At 38.6% G+C, this 17,458-nt stretch overlaps 1 protein-coding gene across 11 annotated transcripts in view; it reads left to right on the top strand.

Annotated features, from left to right (window-relative positions):
* Positions 1 to 17,458, top strand: part of DTNA (dystrobrevin alpha) — a 234,632-nt gene that overhangs the window by 183,319 nt on the left and 33,855 nt on the right. For 9 of the 11 annotated variants that reach the window (XM_071554578.1, XM_071554583.1, XM_071554577.1 and 6 more), the window contains 2 exons: positions 3,654 to 3,734; positions 5,559 to 5,648. In XM_071554578.1, the coding sequence (XP_071410679.1) occupies positions 3,654 to 3,734; positions 5,559 to 5,648 (171 nt within the window). Of the gene's footprint in view, positions 1 to 3,653; positions 3,735 to 5,558; positions 5,649 to 11,483; positions 11,562 to 12,190; positions 12,284 to 17,458 lie in introns of all 11 variants that reach the window. The other 2 variants (XM_071554585.1, XM_071554581.1) reach the window with 2 other exon arrangements.

Below are 17,458 nucleotides of genomic sequence, written 5' to 3'. Positions count from 1 at the left end.
GGAGGCCCTTGAAGGCCTGGGGATATGTGAGAAGATAATGGGTAGTGAAAATTGGGCTACTGTGAATGGATTAAATTCATTTAGGAAAGGCAGGGGGAAGGTACCATAATTGAGTAGGAACTGATCCAAATCTTTGCTGTGAAATTAACACCTTCCCTTATTCCTGCCTATATGGACATAATTTAGAGTGATTGGATGTGAGAACAAACCACCATCTATTTTGTTTTATGGCCGAGTTTCTCTTTATTCATAGATTGACGGTAATATAACTTGGCAATATATATTGGCTATAATGATGCATGAGTGAAAAACCTGTAAGTTGTGGAGGTAGCATGATCTACAGCATAATTCACACAAATTAATGAGGGGAGAGATATGCTACAGAACCTCATTGCGAATACCTTCTTGCTGATGTGATTTTTATTTTTAAACATAATGGAAATTGAGAGAAACAGTTCTGGGCAGGAATCCAGACAAAAAAAGGTTTTATATGTGCATGAAATGGAAGAATTTTGGCAACAAAACAGTATCCTTTTCATAGCTTCTGGCTTAAATGGGGACAAGTGCTCCCATACAGACTTTCCTTTTGATCATTCTTCCACCTTTGAGTGGCACCACATAGAAAGACTTCATGGGGTTTTTGTGTTTTACTGATGCCACACAGAATTTTCAAATAAGCAAGAAACACATCTGAGGCCTCATCTAGAGAAGTAGTTATCAAGGTGCCATAACTCTGATGGTAGAAATCTCCCCACTGGTGGAGGGATCATTTTGCCTTTCTTTACATAAGATTAGCAACATTAAAGAAACTCCAGACTGCAGAGATGACAAATGGCTTCATCAGTGCATTGTGGAGGTATTTTTCAAATGCATTCTGTAATAGCCTGACTTCATTTCCATTTTAAGCCTGTTGGAACTGTATTTTTGACATCAGTGTGTGGCAGGTTAGGCCAGCCTGGAGCACTTTGGAAAATTCCTCTTATTTAATTTCATTTATTACTGTGGATATGTGTTGTGCCATAGCATACTTTTATTACATCGCATATTCAATAGCATAAAGTGTTTTCTGTCTCCTTGAGGAAAGTTAGTTGAATATCATCAGCTCACTTTTATTAGAAAGCTTAATCACTCCCTTCCACAAGTTTAGAAATAATAATTTACAGTCAGTAGCTGAGTTTTCCTTTATCATTAAGTCTGCTATTCTTGTCTTACAACATCACATAACTGTATGTATTTGAGCATCCATTTAGTATTCTAGGCTAACCTGAGGAATGTGGCAGTGGGCATCAACCCTTAAGAATCTTGCCATGGGAAAACCCAGATTAGTTTAATATAGTTTTCTTTATATAAGAATCACAAAATCTTAGCAAAGCCTTGCAGTTGCCAGACATTTATACACAAGAGTAACTCTGTATATGTAAACAGATTAATGACCTTTTATGCATAGAAGCTCTCATGTTTTTGCAGAATCAGGGTCATAAGAATGGAGTATATCCAGTGTACTACTTAGACCATAAACATATTAAACTGACAATTTAATTAATGATTTCTTTTCCATTTTATTCTTGCTTGCAAAAGAGATACTTGGTGAGTATTTTTCTACTTTAGTACAGTTCTTGGAGAAAGAGCTTGGAAAAAATGCAATAATCTCAGTATTACCAATCCTTAGCTTTTTATCAGAGCCCAGAGTCAAATAAACAGTTGTCCTTGAATAGAGATATTGAAAAGGAAGAGCTCTTTTGGGGCTCAGAAACTTTCTGATCCACCCCTATTTTGAGTTAAAGCTTGGAGAAGGCATTAACCTGAAGTGTGTATTTGGTGATCTGCTGAAGACCATGGGTGCCCCATGCCCACTTCCTACTCAGTCAGGAAAGCAGAGCCCAAGCTCTTCCAAGGGAGCACTCCTTCTCCCTCCCTCTCTGGGGCAATGTTGAGAATCAGTTTCTTTTCCCTTCTGTGCTATTTAGAACCTCACAGCCACTCCACAGGGTTGGTCCCATCTTTCAGCCTGAACCCAATTAGTTTTTGAATGTGTTCATTGTCCAGTAACTTCATTCAGAACAGGAAAAATGTAGTAGTTGCATGTAGTGGATGTGAACTATTTGACTTTCGTCAATTACCAGTTTACAATTCCCAGGCAACAAAATACCGGTTGCTTACCCATTAAATAAAATTAATTTCTTAATATTCTCTCAAAGTATATTTTTAAAGCTCTGTATTTGAAGATTCATCCTACAATCGCCTTTCCAGTGGATTGGCTCTGATCACAGCCCCACCTGAGCTCTTCCTAGCTCTGACGAAGTCAGTGAAAAATAATATTAAACACTTCTTCATAAGTACATGGAGGACAAAGGGCTGCTTCTCAAATTCGTGACTGACCAGAACTGGAGGTTTTCATGTGGTTCTGCAGATGCAGAGTTAAGCTAAAACTATGCTTTCATATAAATAAATAACATGATAAATCCTACCTCTTTCTATTCACAGTTTTAAACTTTTTAAAATCAGTGTGGCATTATCATCCTGAGAAATTCATTTGAATTTGTCAAATACCATATTTATGGTTGTTTTCTAACAAGTTTTAAAACAAGATATATAGTAATAATTCACTTCTGTGCAGTACTGGCTTTCTTACTAATACCTTGGGTGGCTGGTTTCTTGCACAGTTGGAGCTCAGTGAATATTTTGCAGATATCCACCATATTTTGATTTGCATATCTGCAGAATTCAGAAGGCAAGATAGATATTTCATAGAGCTTAAAGGGGATATTAGCCAACTTGAAATCTAGGCAATTTGAATGAATTATGTGTGGCTTCAGGTTCTGCTCATATCTGATTGAAAACCTTCTGATTTTAATAACAAATTTTGTAGTTGTTCCAGAGCATCTAGATCTTTCGCCCAATGTTGCCTAAGAAGTCTGTTAAGGAGGGGAAATTTCTCCTTAATGTATAGAAAAGAAAAAATTACACACAGATGAATTTTTAAGAGTAGACAATAAAAGAAAGCAGAGGAAATATTCCTTTTCCTTTCCTCTTTTGTAAAAGCAGGAAATAAAGTGATAATAAAACCATCATTATTAATGGGTCCTCTTAAATTCGATGCATATTCTAAATTTTGTCTTGAGGGTTTGATATACCAGTTAAGAAGCTTTGCTCTTAAACCAGTTTAGTTGTCCATGTATTTTATGGGACGCTGAGTGCTGTGGGTATCCTGTAGTGACTGTGGATGTGGTAGCCTGGAGCTCAGCACCAGGGATAGGCTCCGTGCTGCCACAGCAAACCAACCACCAGTGCTCATCCTGGCTGGGTGAAGGCAGCGGCTGCACCCTGGACTGCTGTCTCTGGAAAGAAACAGTGGCACAGTGGTTATTTTCCCAAAGCAGGAGAAGGAAGTCAAGCAAATTGGTTAAAACTCACCTCAGAACACACAAAAGCATAAAAGCATTATTTCCCTCCAGGCCTAAGTATCAGTGTGTTTTTATTAACTTCTGCTTAAAAACATAGCATCTATAATTTGTAACTATTGTTACATAAAGCAGACTATTCCAGCAGTAATGTGGCTTTAAACAAGAAGCTCATTCTGTTCCCCATTAATACTGTTGCTGATGGAGGGGTTTTGGTGCAAAATTAATGCAACTGCATATTTTACCTTCTAGGCCTCCCCGACCTGTAACCAGCATGAACGACACACTCTTCTCCCATTCTGTTCCCTCAGGAAGTCCCTTTGCAAACAGAAGGTGAGTTCTTACCCTTATTTATGTTAAAGCAATTATAGTGGTGGAGGTTTCAATTTTCAGTTCCCTCACAGGAAAAAATACAAACAAAAAAACACTCACGAAATAAAATTAAGAGACATGAGCAGAGAAATGCCTTGGTTATTTTGGACTGATACCTAGACATCTGAATGGAGAGCTGGAGTTGAGGTATCCCAAGCTCCTCACAGCAGAGCTCTGAATTTCAGTTCTCGTTTGAACAAGTATGACCCACTACAATGTGCTCACACGCAACCTCAGCATCCTCCCCTAGGAACTGAAAATGGGCTATTGGTGAGAAGCCATTTTGTAGCAGCTCTATGGGAATAGGAACTGGGACATGGTATGGTCTACTGGGAATGGCTGCATCATACTGCAAGATACAGGGTATGAACAAGGAGAAAATGTGTTTGTACTTGCAAGACATAGCAAGTAATCCTTACTGCTGTTAAACCATTTTGATATTCATTAAAGGCTACAAGAGAGGAGTAGTTTTGGAATATGGAGACTGACCCTTCGGTAAACAAACCAGGGAAGAGTCGTCAAAAACGTTTATCCCAAAGAGGAGGTGATCGCAGCTCTCTGTGTGTTTTGACACAGTATTTTGACTTATACAGCCAAAATATGTGTGTAGCATTTGCTATCTGTCTGACCCAATTTATGCAAAGCTACCAATGCACAAGGTGACAGGAAAATAACTTCCTGCTTGTCTTCCTTGGGTGCATTTTATTGCTTGGTTCCTGCTGTATGTGTCAGTGCTTCAGCTTTCCCACATGACTAAACAATCTCTGGGTATGTGTAGCTACATATTTTACTATCCAAACCAAAACCAAACCTGCAGTGTACACTGCAAAGTCAAAGTAAAGATGGTTTATGACTACTACGATTTACGAATTTTGTTACCAGGAGCTGTAAACTGCAAACTCTCAATGTTATCCCAGTGCAACTAGCTTCTGGGTGTGACTGAGATCCTTTTGAAAGCTAATCCCAAAGTAGCCGCCAACATCAGAATCTGCTGCTTATACAGTTAGAGTACAAATGCAAACTAATTTCTGTTGTTGGCATATGTGGTGTTTTATGTGCAAAGCAGGATAATGACCTCTGCAGAGGTCATTAAGAGCAGTGCTCCTTAAGAACATAGCCGTTGCTTCTGTTTGTCCCCAAGAAGTCCCTGTGCTCCTTCAACAGAAGTGTGCTTTGACCCTTAGGCCAGGGACCTGCAGTAATAATCATAGTAATGTCTAATACTCTGCAGTAGTGTCTACTGTGCTGCTTGTTTTTCTTTACATGTAAAAAATATCTCATCTTCAGTAAATGACTGTCTTGAACTATCAGGATTAGCCGTACATGCTTCCTGAACTATTAGAATTCCTTTTCTCCTTCTTCATGAGAATCTCCTGAAAGCAGGAGATAATAACCAACCCCCTCAACCACAGTACACAGACTTCTTTGTAAGTGGGTAGCATGACATCCTTATACAGTTAAAAGTTTCCATCATGCGCAACAGTCATCCTGACTCTTTTAGAGTTAACTCTACCTTGATATGTAATTACGTTGCTTGTATATTACAAGTTTTGTAACTTTTGTTTCATTGACTTAGCGAGATTTTAAGTGTCTGACAGCTTATTATTTTTATTTTCATCTCTTATAAATTTGTGTTTTTATTGAAAACGAACAGCACCCTACAGACAGTCAGACCAGTATTCTTTTTAAATCATTTGTATTTATTGTTGCAAACACACTCTGAACACCCTGCTCTCTGTATAATTTGTGAGATATTAACAAGGTTTCATTGTTTGAATCATTCAGGTTACTTGGGGGTATAAATACAGCCAGTCCTGTGGCTGATGAGCATTCTCTTATAAAGCTGTATGTAAATCAGCTTCACAACAATTCACGGTCAGTATGAGAGCACTAACCTACTAATCGCAGTAGTTCTGTAGCTCATGCACTAAATCATTAGTGATTCTGCTAAACTGCTCAAGATACTCTTTAAGGATGGGCTGGAGGGTTTCTGTGGCTCTAATTAGTCTTTTCAATAGACTTCCTGTTGGCTGTGGGCTTTGCCAACTTCTCTTGCTTCTGTGCAGCACAAGTCTTTCATTTTACCCTTTCATGTAGGATTAATATTAATGTGTCTAGTGGAAGCTGGAAAAATTGCTTTTGAAAACTGAAAAAACTACACCTTTATGGTTTCACCATTAGTGTATAACTTGCCTGTTGTCTTCTTGACCAAGGAATGAAAGGAATGAAACAGTCTTGCACAAAAGCCTGGAAATTACTCCAGACCTCACAGCCAGCCTCTTCCACAGCTCTCACTGCTGGTGGTTGCTGTTCTGCAGTTAGTGCTGCTTGCCAATAACCCTCCCCAGACTCCTCTGCTTTGCTTTTCAAAATGACCACTGGAAAGGGAGATCTAAGTCTTGCTGTAGCTAATGAAAACTTCCCATTTACATAGTGAGCATTCATTTTGGACCCATGTCTCTGGTTGCTGCACCCTTTTTCCAGCATTCCGTCGCATGTCAGTGACGTAAAGGAAGAACCTATTTCATTCTGCAAAAAAGAGATATTCAGCTGGATAATAACAGTTTCCCCCCTTTTTTTTCCACTGTGGAGCGCCTTTTTTTTTTATTAATCCATGAACATTAACTATAATTTGGTAAGAATTATAGAGACCAAGGTACTTTTCTGCTAAATGCCAAGGTCTTCAATCTGTGTTAAACTAATAACAGTGTCATCATTCATTCTTTTAGATTTTACTGTTATTATTGCCCTGGGAAAATCAGGTCTCATTAGTAGAAGCTCATTCTCTTGTACATTAGAGAAACAAACTTTGACAGCTCTGTTTGCAGTTGCGCTGGTTTTATATTAAATAGTCCATGATTCATATTATATTAAAAATTGTATGAACCCAGGGTAAAATTTCTGGCTGGACATAATCAAAGTTAAAAGCTCTGCTGGCTCTGTTTTCACTGCAGATAACTTACGGTTACTTTAATTTGTGTTGCAATTTAGTCCAGAGGTTTCAGATAGCTTTAAATAAAGTTTTATGTAATTAGAATGTTTATTCAAAGAAGAATTGGCAGAGAATGTCATTCATAGCATTCCCATGGAATTTATTTCAGCCAGTTGTGTTCATGTAAGAATGTAGCCACTCCAAACCAGTTTCTCCCTCCAGGAGCAAATGCTGAATTCAGCACACCAGCTTGTTCTGGTGCTGGAAATGGATAGCATCCCGCAGGTTCAGTACAGTATCATCTACATTTCTGGATTCTTGGATTGAAAACTGGAAATTAACTGGGAAGAAAAAGAATCTTGTTAGGGCAAAAATCTTTGATAATTGGTAAATACAGTGACAAATTTTGAGAAATAGCTGAAAGGAGATTGAACAATATATGCCATTTGCAGTTTAATTGCATCTCAAGCACCGGTTTTGAGTGGGTACACAATTATTCCAAAACTCAAAGAAAGTTGGATTCAGGCTTTCCCTAGTGCTTCTTCAAGCTGCTTTAGAATCAAAGTCCACTTAAAATTTCTCTTCTTGGTGGCTTAGTTTGAGCCACCAAGTCCGTAAGAGAGCTTTAATGAGGAGGGTGGCTTCACAGTTACAAGCACCTTTCTTCTAAATATATACAGTGTAGAAGTTGGTATCAACAATATGCTCTGTAAAGCTCAAGAGCAACTTTAGGGCACTTACGTTAGAAAAGAAGAAACAAAAAAGTCTGTGATCTTCTCCCAGATACGAAATCATGGTCATTTGCTATGTTGACAGCTAATGTGATTCAAAGCACAAGGCCTGTAATTTTTTACTGCAGCTCGTATTCAGGGGATTTTCTCTCATTTGTTTTTGCAATTTCTGATTGCCTAGAGGGTGTCAGAACAAGGGAATGTTGCTGCAGAGTAGGTAATGCCCTTGCAAACCCAATGAATTGGATATGTTATGTCAAAAACAAGCAAACTGAGCCTTTTAGAAACTTTTGTTCAGTCAAGAGGAATATAGCTCTATACCCTGAATTAATACTTTCTTCCTTATTGGAATACTTTTGTTTCCCAGCTGCAGTCTGTCAGTGCTGCTTTAAAGTATATAGCTGCCATAGTAATGGGTACCATCTCCTACCCTTTCTTAATAAATATTTTCTTTAAGCTATTGAATTATTAAGCTTAGGTGAGATAAGATGAAACAGAATTTTTTTCCTTGCATTTTTGTCTGCTTCCCCTTCACAGATAATACTTTTAGTTCTTCTAAAGAAGTAATAAACTGAAATTAATGACGTGATGCAGCACATTCTACTGAACTTGAAACAACTTGGCAATTCTGTGGTAGATAGAAAGAATGCACTGTGATATCAGATACCCATAGCCAAGGGGAAATTGAGTCTTACTTAATGTTGAATCAGAATGACTGGTGCATTTTTTGAACTCCACATGAAAGCTGAAGGAATTGAATATTCTACCTGGGCTAAATTTTGAACAACTAACTTTGGAGCAAAACATACTGGTTGCTGCTGTTCTCCATGTTCCTATCTCTAAAGAGTGTGGTAGACTTGAACTGAATGTTGTCTTTGCATGTTGTTTGCAGAACAAGATGAGAATCTTTATTTCCATGGCAATATTCTATTTGGCTAAAGGAAATGTTTATATGTTTGATTCTTTAGTAGCCAGGTAGACACTAATGAGGCTATAGCATTTGCATCAAAACTGTTAGGCCTACATCTTTATCGACATCTCATAGTTGGAAGTTTTGCCTCTTAATTTTGATGGAGAAGCATTTTTTGACATCTTACAAACTGTTCCATTTTAGCAGGAATGTATTTTTAAAATATCTGTTCCAGTTAGAAACTCACTGGGGCCAAAACAATCTCTGAAATATTAATTGTATTTTGGGGAATATGTGGAGGATGTAGGAAGATGTGCAAGAACAAGAGGGACAAATGTCAGCTCTTCCATATGAAGGAGGGTTGAAGGTGAAAACGGACAAAGATTGAAGGGATTATGCAAGAGACAGCTTAACCTTGGTATCCAAAGATGCTGAAATTAAGAAAGAATTGGTAAGCACCTTGAGGGTAATAAACCAATGAGAAACAACAACCATGGATTTGTCAAGAACCAATTTATGTCAAACCAAACTAATTTATTTCATTGACAGGATAAGTGGTTCAGTGGGTAGAACAGAAGCAGCAGATATGATACAGGTTCACTTTAAAAGAACTTTTGACATAGTCTCAGATGACCAGTACCCAGACAAGATATGGACATGGGGAAATTAGTATAAGACCAACACTGAAAATCAGTAATAACATTTTCAGAAGTTTGCTGTCATTCTAGGAGGAGGACATACCAGCTGGGATTCTTGAAGGCTATCCTAAATCAGACACTATGCACTATTTCGTGTAGTGACATAATGAGAGCAGTAGAGTGTATGCAATTTGTAGATGGTACAAAGGTTGAAGCAGTTCTGGGAAGCGAAGCAGTGTTTGAGAGCAGTTTCTAAATGAAAAAAATGAGCTCAATTGCGATGGTAGTAATTGATTTCCAAATGATCTGAAATCAATTAGAGGAAATGTAGTAATTATAAATAAAAAGTGCTGTAGCAAGGAAGCAAATAATCAAATAAAAGATGGAGCATAACTGGATGGGCAGAAGTATTTTAAGAGAGGACCTAGCAGTTGCAGTGAACCACAAACTAATTAAAGTCAGCAGTACAATTGTCAGATTGCTTTTGACCCTGGAACATCATGTGGAAAGCCATTAAAACTCATTCTCTGGAGGACGAGACATCTGCCTGGAGGTTTGCACCCAGAATAGGGCAACAGCATGGGACAGATATGTTAACCAGTATGACAGAGGAGACAGTGAAGCATCAGAAAAGCAAAGAAAACATAATTTGTGACAAGAGTTTGGAAGATACAAGTTTCCTTAATCAACTAAGAAGGAAAGGGACATTGATAGACATGGTATCAGTTGCTCAATGAGTAATGTTTGCTTGCCTGTCTCTCCACCCTAAATTCTGTTTCTGGAGCATAGGAGAGAACTTCTGGTTGGAAGAGGGGGCATCACACTGCACTGTTGGAAACCAAGACACAAAATCTGCCCTAGAGTTTTTGGTTTCCCATTGTGGCAACATATTTATCCTTATTTTAAGAACCAAAAGGTGCATTTATGGCTGAAATGGCACACTCCTTGAATGCATTTTCCTTATGTAACTTGGAAGAAAAAGTGTAGAGAACATATCCCTCTAGATGTTACGGAGCATGTTTATCTGCATGGATATTGCCTCAGGAGAAGCACAACGCGTTAAGTAGCGTGCTGGTTGGCAGAGAAATGTGAAGCAAATCTTTTTCCTTGCTGTGCAGTACAGCATTTCAGTCAGGTATCTTCCAGATTTATTATAAATCAATAGGCTTATGTTCTTAGGACACCCTTCAGTCCCATCCTTTTCAGGACCCCACTGCCAACCTTGCCTTCCAAAAAGGAAGGGAATGGCCTCATCCCAGTGTGAGAGTATGCTGTAGGTGGTGGTGGCCAAAAATGTAATGAGGGCACAGTTTACAGGTGTTACACATAAGATAGTTTATTAAATCACTTCATGAAGAAAGAAAAGAGAAAAAATAGGTAAAAGTAAAAGCTAACTCTACCTTCAAATTACACAATATATATTCTTAAATCCCACCATTAGCCAAGTCTTATAGGTTGAATCACAGTGTCCATAAACTTTATTACAGCTTTTAATTGGTGACACTTTCTGGTCAGATGTTCGCTTTGCCATGAGAATTTTATCTCTTCAACACTCCCATGGGCAGCTCGACCCAAAACTTTCTTATCTTATTTTGTTTTCGCCAGCTTGCTGGTTTTTCTCACAGAACTAATTTAGTACCTGCTAGTAGGCCTCAGAATCTGCCTGCAGTTCCAAAACCTTTTTCTCAACTCAAAAATCCTTCCTTGTCTCCACATCCCAGTATTAAAGGTTTTGATCTTCAGTCCATCAGAGCCACATCTGCTCAGATTTATCATGCATCACATTTGTACAACATAATGGTAAATAACTTTTGAAAAGAAGAATGTAAAATATAATTTTGTTTTGCTTTGTTGTGTTTTAAACCAGAAATGCAGCAACAAGAGAGACAACTTAACATTTCAATCTCTCCTATTTTTAGTCAGTGTTAGCTCATTAATGTGGATATTTAAGCACTGGGAAAGATAAAGTTACTGCAATTCATTAAATATTGTAATTAGGGAAAAAATGTGTTTGATTAAATGTATCTTATTTTAAATCAACACAAGAACAGTACTTCTGAAAATTATACTGCTGTATCCCATCATTGCATCTAAATAAACACATTTTCATGGATTATTGAAACTATCTGATGGTAAAAGTGGAAAAAAGCAATTTAGCTGTTATGGTGAAGTTTTCCCAGCTTGAAAGTGGTGTTTGAGATGTGTTTTTCTTGGACTCCATCTGGGAACTAAGTCTTTACCTCTCCATTTGTGAGAGAAGTACATTTGGTTTGTCATTTCTGTAGTGAAGGCTTTATAATTTGCTTTCAGATAGAAGGAGGGAAAATTCGTAATTCCTGATTTTGCATTTCCTGAAGTTTTCTAAAGTTTCTCTAAAGCTTCTATTGATATTTTTATTCAGTCCAGGGCACTTGAATGAGTTTCTCCAAACTCTGTTCTGTAATGAATTTCAGACATCACTGTTTATCCCCTTCTTAGTTTTCCTGTCTTATTAACTAGCTCTCATTCCACGAATACTGAAGTAGAGCAGAGCAAACTGCTGTCTAGGGCTGCTCCAGCTTTCTTGAAAGGCAAAGGGTAAGTTAAAGAGAGAGTATGTTCGTAGCTTGCACTAATAAAGCTAAACCAAAACCTTTTACCCTATCCCTCCCATTTTTAATGTATTCTATAGCCATCTTTCCTGAGAAAATTGTGATAACCAATTAACCCAGTGAGCTAAACAGGGCATGTTTAAATATATTTATGTACACCTGGATGTGTGAGGTCTTGGTTAGATACTTACAAGCAAATCTAGCTTGTGAATTCACTATGTCAGTCGTATGTGTTACATATCTATAATGTTTATATGCAATGCATAGTATATTAAAATAAATAATGCTGACCTAACTATTTGCTGTATTTTTTAATAAATAGTTCTGTACAGGTCTAGTCCCTAGCCCAGTCTAGCATCTCATTGATTTCTGAGGCTGGCTCTGTCATCAAGTACGATGTTTACCACCCTAAGTCACTAAATATGTAAACTACAGTAATAACAAAATAATTTCTGCACTTGGTGTGTTGTTTTTTGGGGGGGGGATTTTTCTTCTCTAAAACCACTGAAGTATTCATTCCTAAATTCCCATTTCACAATCTTACTTGCTCCTGCTTTCTCTGTTTATCTCTGTGTGTGTCCGGATCGCACCCTCTGCTCCCCGACCCTGTTTCAGGTTACAGTATAGCCTCGATGTTGCAGACAGGCTGGCTGATGAACATGTGCTCATCGGGGTGTATGTCAACATGCTACAGAGCAACCCCGCACGGTTAGTGCAGGTTTGGCGCCTTTGGGGGACCCAGGAGAGGGATGTTGGTCAGCCAAATGCTCTCACTGCTTCCTCCTAGCTACAAGCTGAAGCAGCTCTTCATGAGCACAAACCTAAAGGGAATGCATATGAATGCGGGGTATGTCCTCCTAAAGCTGGTGGATTGTGGCAACTGCTGCTCTTCTCTATATGATGTTAGAAAGGTATTACTAAGTATTGCAAAGAATTGCTTAGTTGAGAATGGCAGTGCAAATTGATTTGGGATCCTGCGCTTTAGGCAGTGCAGGGTTTGGTTGGGGTACAGAAATCTTATAGAGAGATGATTAACAAATCTGTGTTTTCAAGGGATTAATTTTTGAGGTGCTACATAATTTGTAGCCTCACCTTCCTTGAAAGTAAAAAATGGTAACAGGGCATAATTAAAGATGATGACCATAATAATTTGCTTGTTAACCTAGTGAAAGAAGTTCACTTTGATTTTTACATTTGTCAGGCATTGTTTTTAAAGTCTGCCTGATTTCTGCATTGTTTGAATCTTATATATAAATGTTCCCTTATCTCGTTCAGACTCAAGGATGTCTTGAACATAATGCATTGTTTCTGCTGGAGCAATTATTGAGCTTTGTCTACTGAACCCACCAGCTGTCCTGACACTGGAGATGGTGGCATTGCAGCAGGCTCACCTCTCCAAGTACAACAGAACTCTAGACTTTGCAGCCCTGTACCTTGCAGCAAGGTGGTGAGCAGTGTGGTTATATGGCCCTAGAAAATGTGATGCCGAGCAGAAAACTGTACAGTATTTCTAGCAAAACTGTGCTCAGGCGGTTTGTTTTGCTCAGTTCAGTTTCCTGTGCTGCTATTGCAGAACATTTCCTGGGTTAGGAGAAAGTCTCCATTTACTATGTAGAAAGCAACAAGCAACTTCCTTTGGGAGAGCTAATGCAGTGGTTCTCTGCAGTCTTACAAAATTCACTTCTATGTGTAGCTCCTGTTGAAAATGGGAGCAATTTGTCATGCCCAGTGGAACAAGAGTCTCCCTTCATTGTTCCGGATCTGTTTCTCTATTCTGTTGCCCACTGGAATGTGCTAGTAGAGGGAAAAAAGCAAACTAGTTTGTAGTGAGGAAAATGAAAATCATTTACTCAAAACAAAAGCATTTTCAAGGGGAATTTCATTCCTGAAGAAGCACTTCCAGAAAGCAGGCTTATGGAGGAATATTTACACTGTGACTGTGAAAGAAAGCTATGGGGAGCATGTGCGTGGAGCAGTCCTTGCCCATCTGTGACGGAGGACAGGAGTACATTACCACTTGGCCAACTTTAACAGGGAGAAGACTATCTGCTGCTGCCTACCACAAGTGACTTACATGATACAGTTGTTCAAGAGGCGAACAAAGTATGAACATGGTTCTAGGCTAGTTATCCAGGCATATTTTGGATGCCTCATGTGTGATTTATTTAGCTTCAGTGAGGACCACTGATTCCGCACCAGTTCTCTTTGTGGGTGCCTGGCCTAATTTTTACCATTTCCATCCTCCAAATTTTATTCTGTACATTATAACCTGTTCTCTCAAGGTTTTGAGCCATCCTGACCATAGTACATTTGTATCCAAATGTTCCCCTGTACTTGACGCTGATGAGGCTTCACCTCAAGGGCCATGCCTCTCAGTTCAGGAAGGATGTTGAGGTGCTGGAGTGGGTCCAAAGAAGGGCAAAAAGGCTGGTGAAGGGACTGGAGCACAAGTCCTCTGGGGAACGGCTGAGGGAGCTGGGGTTGTTTTGCCTGGTGAGGAGGCTGAGAGGGGACCTCATCACTCTCTAAAATTGCCTGAAAGGAGGTTGTAGCCAGGTGGGTATCCGCCTCTACTCCCAGGCCACCAGCAGTAGGACAAGAGGACACAGTCTTTAAGCTGCGCCAGAGGAGGTTTAGGTTAGACATTAGGAAGAAGTTCTTCACAGAGAGAGTGATTTGTCATTGGAATGGACTGCCCACAGAGGTGGTAGAGTCACCATCCCTAGAGTTGTTTAAGAAAAGACTGGATGTGGCACTTAGTGCCATGGTCTAGTTGACAAGGTGGTATTAGGTCATAGGCTGGACTCAATTTTCTCAAAGGTCTTTTCCAGCCTAGTTGATTACATGATTCTGTGAAATATGTGCATTCAAATCATGTGCCATAACATCCATCAAGTGTTGGGTTTGAGGAATGAATGGAGAGTGACTGATAATGGCCTAATCATTTAAATAACTGATGCAAAGCATAGTACATAACATTTGATTACTGACACTAAATCACTGCAGTCACAGCATCCTGATGAGAAACAATCACGGTTATATGTTTAATTAGGTTTTGACAGAAACATACCCAAGAGGGACAGCAGTCTTAGTCACGTGTCAGACCCTGCTGCATTGTCATTTACTGCTTAGGTAGTTGAGACTGCTGGTAGAGAAATTAAATAGTTATGTTTTGGTAAAGACAAGAAGAACAAACGAAGTCTTGCCATCCTGAAACTCCTGTGTAAAGCCAGTTTCTAGTAGAGGTAGGTGAGGCCTCTGCAGGAGGCTCAACTGCTGTATCTCATATAGTCTGGGTTGGCATCTTCAGGCAAAGCCCATGCCCCAAAGTGGCTGGGTGGGGTTTGCTCAAAACCCACACAACTGTGTTAGGATGATACTGAATTCAACTTATTTCACCCTGTGTCTTAAAAAGATTAGCTAACCTGAGTAAGGCATGTAGTTAACCATAACCAGGTAGCTTCTGATGTAGGGGAGACTGCAGGTGGCCAGCTCTGCTGTTGAATCTGCCTGCAAAATACCACCTGTGTCTACCCAGATGTCCCATCACATATTTTCAAGTGCTTCTGGCAGCCAAAGATGAAATGAATGATTGTAGCTGGAGCTTTATCTGCAAAACCCCCCCACAGAAATACTTTGTGAGCATAATACATAAAATTACCTTAAGAACTATATAGTAACATTTCAAAGCAAAACTAGATTTGGATTTTTTAGGTATTGAGTCATGCTAATTTATAGTAGCTAGTGATCAGTACAATATAGGACAGTATAACTTTTTTTCTCTTTTAAGTGCAGCTATTTTGTGGTTTAGGGAGGGTTTGAATTAATTTAATTAATTTTAACTGCTTGTCTTTATTTTTCATCTGCATTTCTTTGATACTGCAAGTAAAAGTACAAGTTTTCCTTTCCATCTACCAGAGACTAATAAACTACTTGTGGGTTTTTTAGAAGCCAGTACTCCATAGCAAATTAAGAAACAAAAGAAAGAATTCATTCATTGTTTATAGTAACTGTATGGTAGAAAAAGTATTCTTTAACCAGATGTTTTGAATAGTTTGATTGTAAAGTCTGGTTTAGTATGTAAAACTAGTATTTGATATTTACTTTTGTTTATCTTTAGTGTTTGATTCTAAAAAAGAACTTTTAACTGCAAATAGTTTTCATTTTTGTAAGTTAGAGACTTTTCCTACTACTGAATATTAATTCCCCATATTTCAGACTTTTTCTTTTTGCATGCAGAAGAAAATAGAATATGTAAAAGTAGGAGGTTATTTTGATTCCACAGAAAGCTGTTTTCTGGGTCTTTTATGTTATACTGTGTAGTACTGTGTAGTACACTGGTGAGTCCTATTTCTGTATTATAGGAGTGCCATCTACTCTATGGAATTTTTTTAATGTTTATTAAGAGATTATGCACAACAATTAACTGTAGCTAGGTAGGTTGGTCTAATCTTCCCTCAAAAGAGAAAAAGCATTCGGTGACCAACTGCTACAGAGGAAATGTGTAGACATTTGGCTCCCTTGAACAGAGTTCATTCTTATGATTATACCTACATTGCTGAGAATTATTAACATTTTGGTGATAAAGACTTGGTGATTCTAAATTAAATGGCAAATGAACAACAGCAGAGGGCTCAGATGATGTGTCGTCATTTAAAGTGCCTTAAAGCCAGGACAAATTTGAAAGTGTCACAGTTAAACACCTCAAAATACATTTGGTGTGTGGCTGTTGGGCCATTGTTTTTACAGCCCTGGGGCTTAGAAACCTACCCTTTCATTTTTCTGTATTTTCTATGTATTTATTAAGTGAAGGTTTGTAGAATATGAGTGCATTATGAAGACCACATCGCAAAATTCCACAAGAGACTTTTCTAACCAGTGGTGACATAGTTTTAAGACCAGTAGGGAACATCCATATCATCTATTTCAGGTGCCTACTGCATAGCAAGCTAGTTTGACAAATCTAAAGCCTGAGAAAAAGCAAAAATCCTCCAGTGTTACTCCTTTGCTCACAGGCTATCCTGTTTTTCCTCCTTTGTCTGCAGTCTTGAGATCCTTTTTTTATGGATCTCCCTGAGACCATAGAAGTCCTATTGTATGGGTGATAGTATTGGATATTCATTCTGCATCTGAATGGTGATAGATGCCAGACCAACTATTGCTAGTAATTATAAAGTCTTTAAAGAAATGGTCACTAGTGGAGAAGCAGTGTTCAAAATGTTGTTTAACATTGTTAGAAAAAAGGAGAAGCAGTAGAATATTTGTGTGCAAAATGTTCATTTTCTTTCAAAAGGCTGCCCGATCCTTCTTGTGAGGGTCCCAAATTCTGCACACATATTCATAATGTTTAAGGCTTGTGTGTATGATTGTCATACTGTATCACTGTATGATTGTCCCTGAAGTTGCTGAAGTAAAACAGAAGTGAATTATGGCAAATCAGAACTCCTGAGACATAAAAGTCTTGGCAGTCAAGGCGAATGCTGCTGTGCGTATCTCTGTGCTTAATGGTTAAATGGAATAGATTTATTCCAGAACTAAAGTTATCTCAGACATTGATATTTAATTTACAGAGCTTTGGGACTAGTGATTTGTGGCATTCATAGACCAAATCTGGTGCACTGGGTACATCTATTTTATGTCATCCACCTGAGTATAAATACATATCAAATACATTAGATACATGTAAGAATCAAAAAGCTGCAGTGGCTTGGTTCATTCAGTACAGACATTGTCTCAGGGATTAGCTCACATCTCAGAACTATGGTGCAGATTGTGTTATGCCAACAAATGGAACCATATTCCATGGCTGCTCATTGCTGTAACAAGGATAATTGATGCTGAATGCTTACTGGTTTTACAACCATCTGTGAGGACACAATGTTT

This window comes from Pithys albifrons, chromosome 4, assembly GCF_047495875.1.
Source record: "Pithys albifrons albifrons isolate INPA30051 chromosome 4, PitAlb_v1, whole genome shotgun sequence".
Classification (NCBI taxonomy): domain Eukaryota; kingdom Metazoa; phylum Chordata; class Aves; order Passeriformes; family Thamnophilidae; genus Pithys; species Pithys albifrons.
Note: the sequence above shows the minus strand (reverse complement) of the source record. Positions and strands in the feature narration are given on the sequence as shown.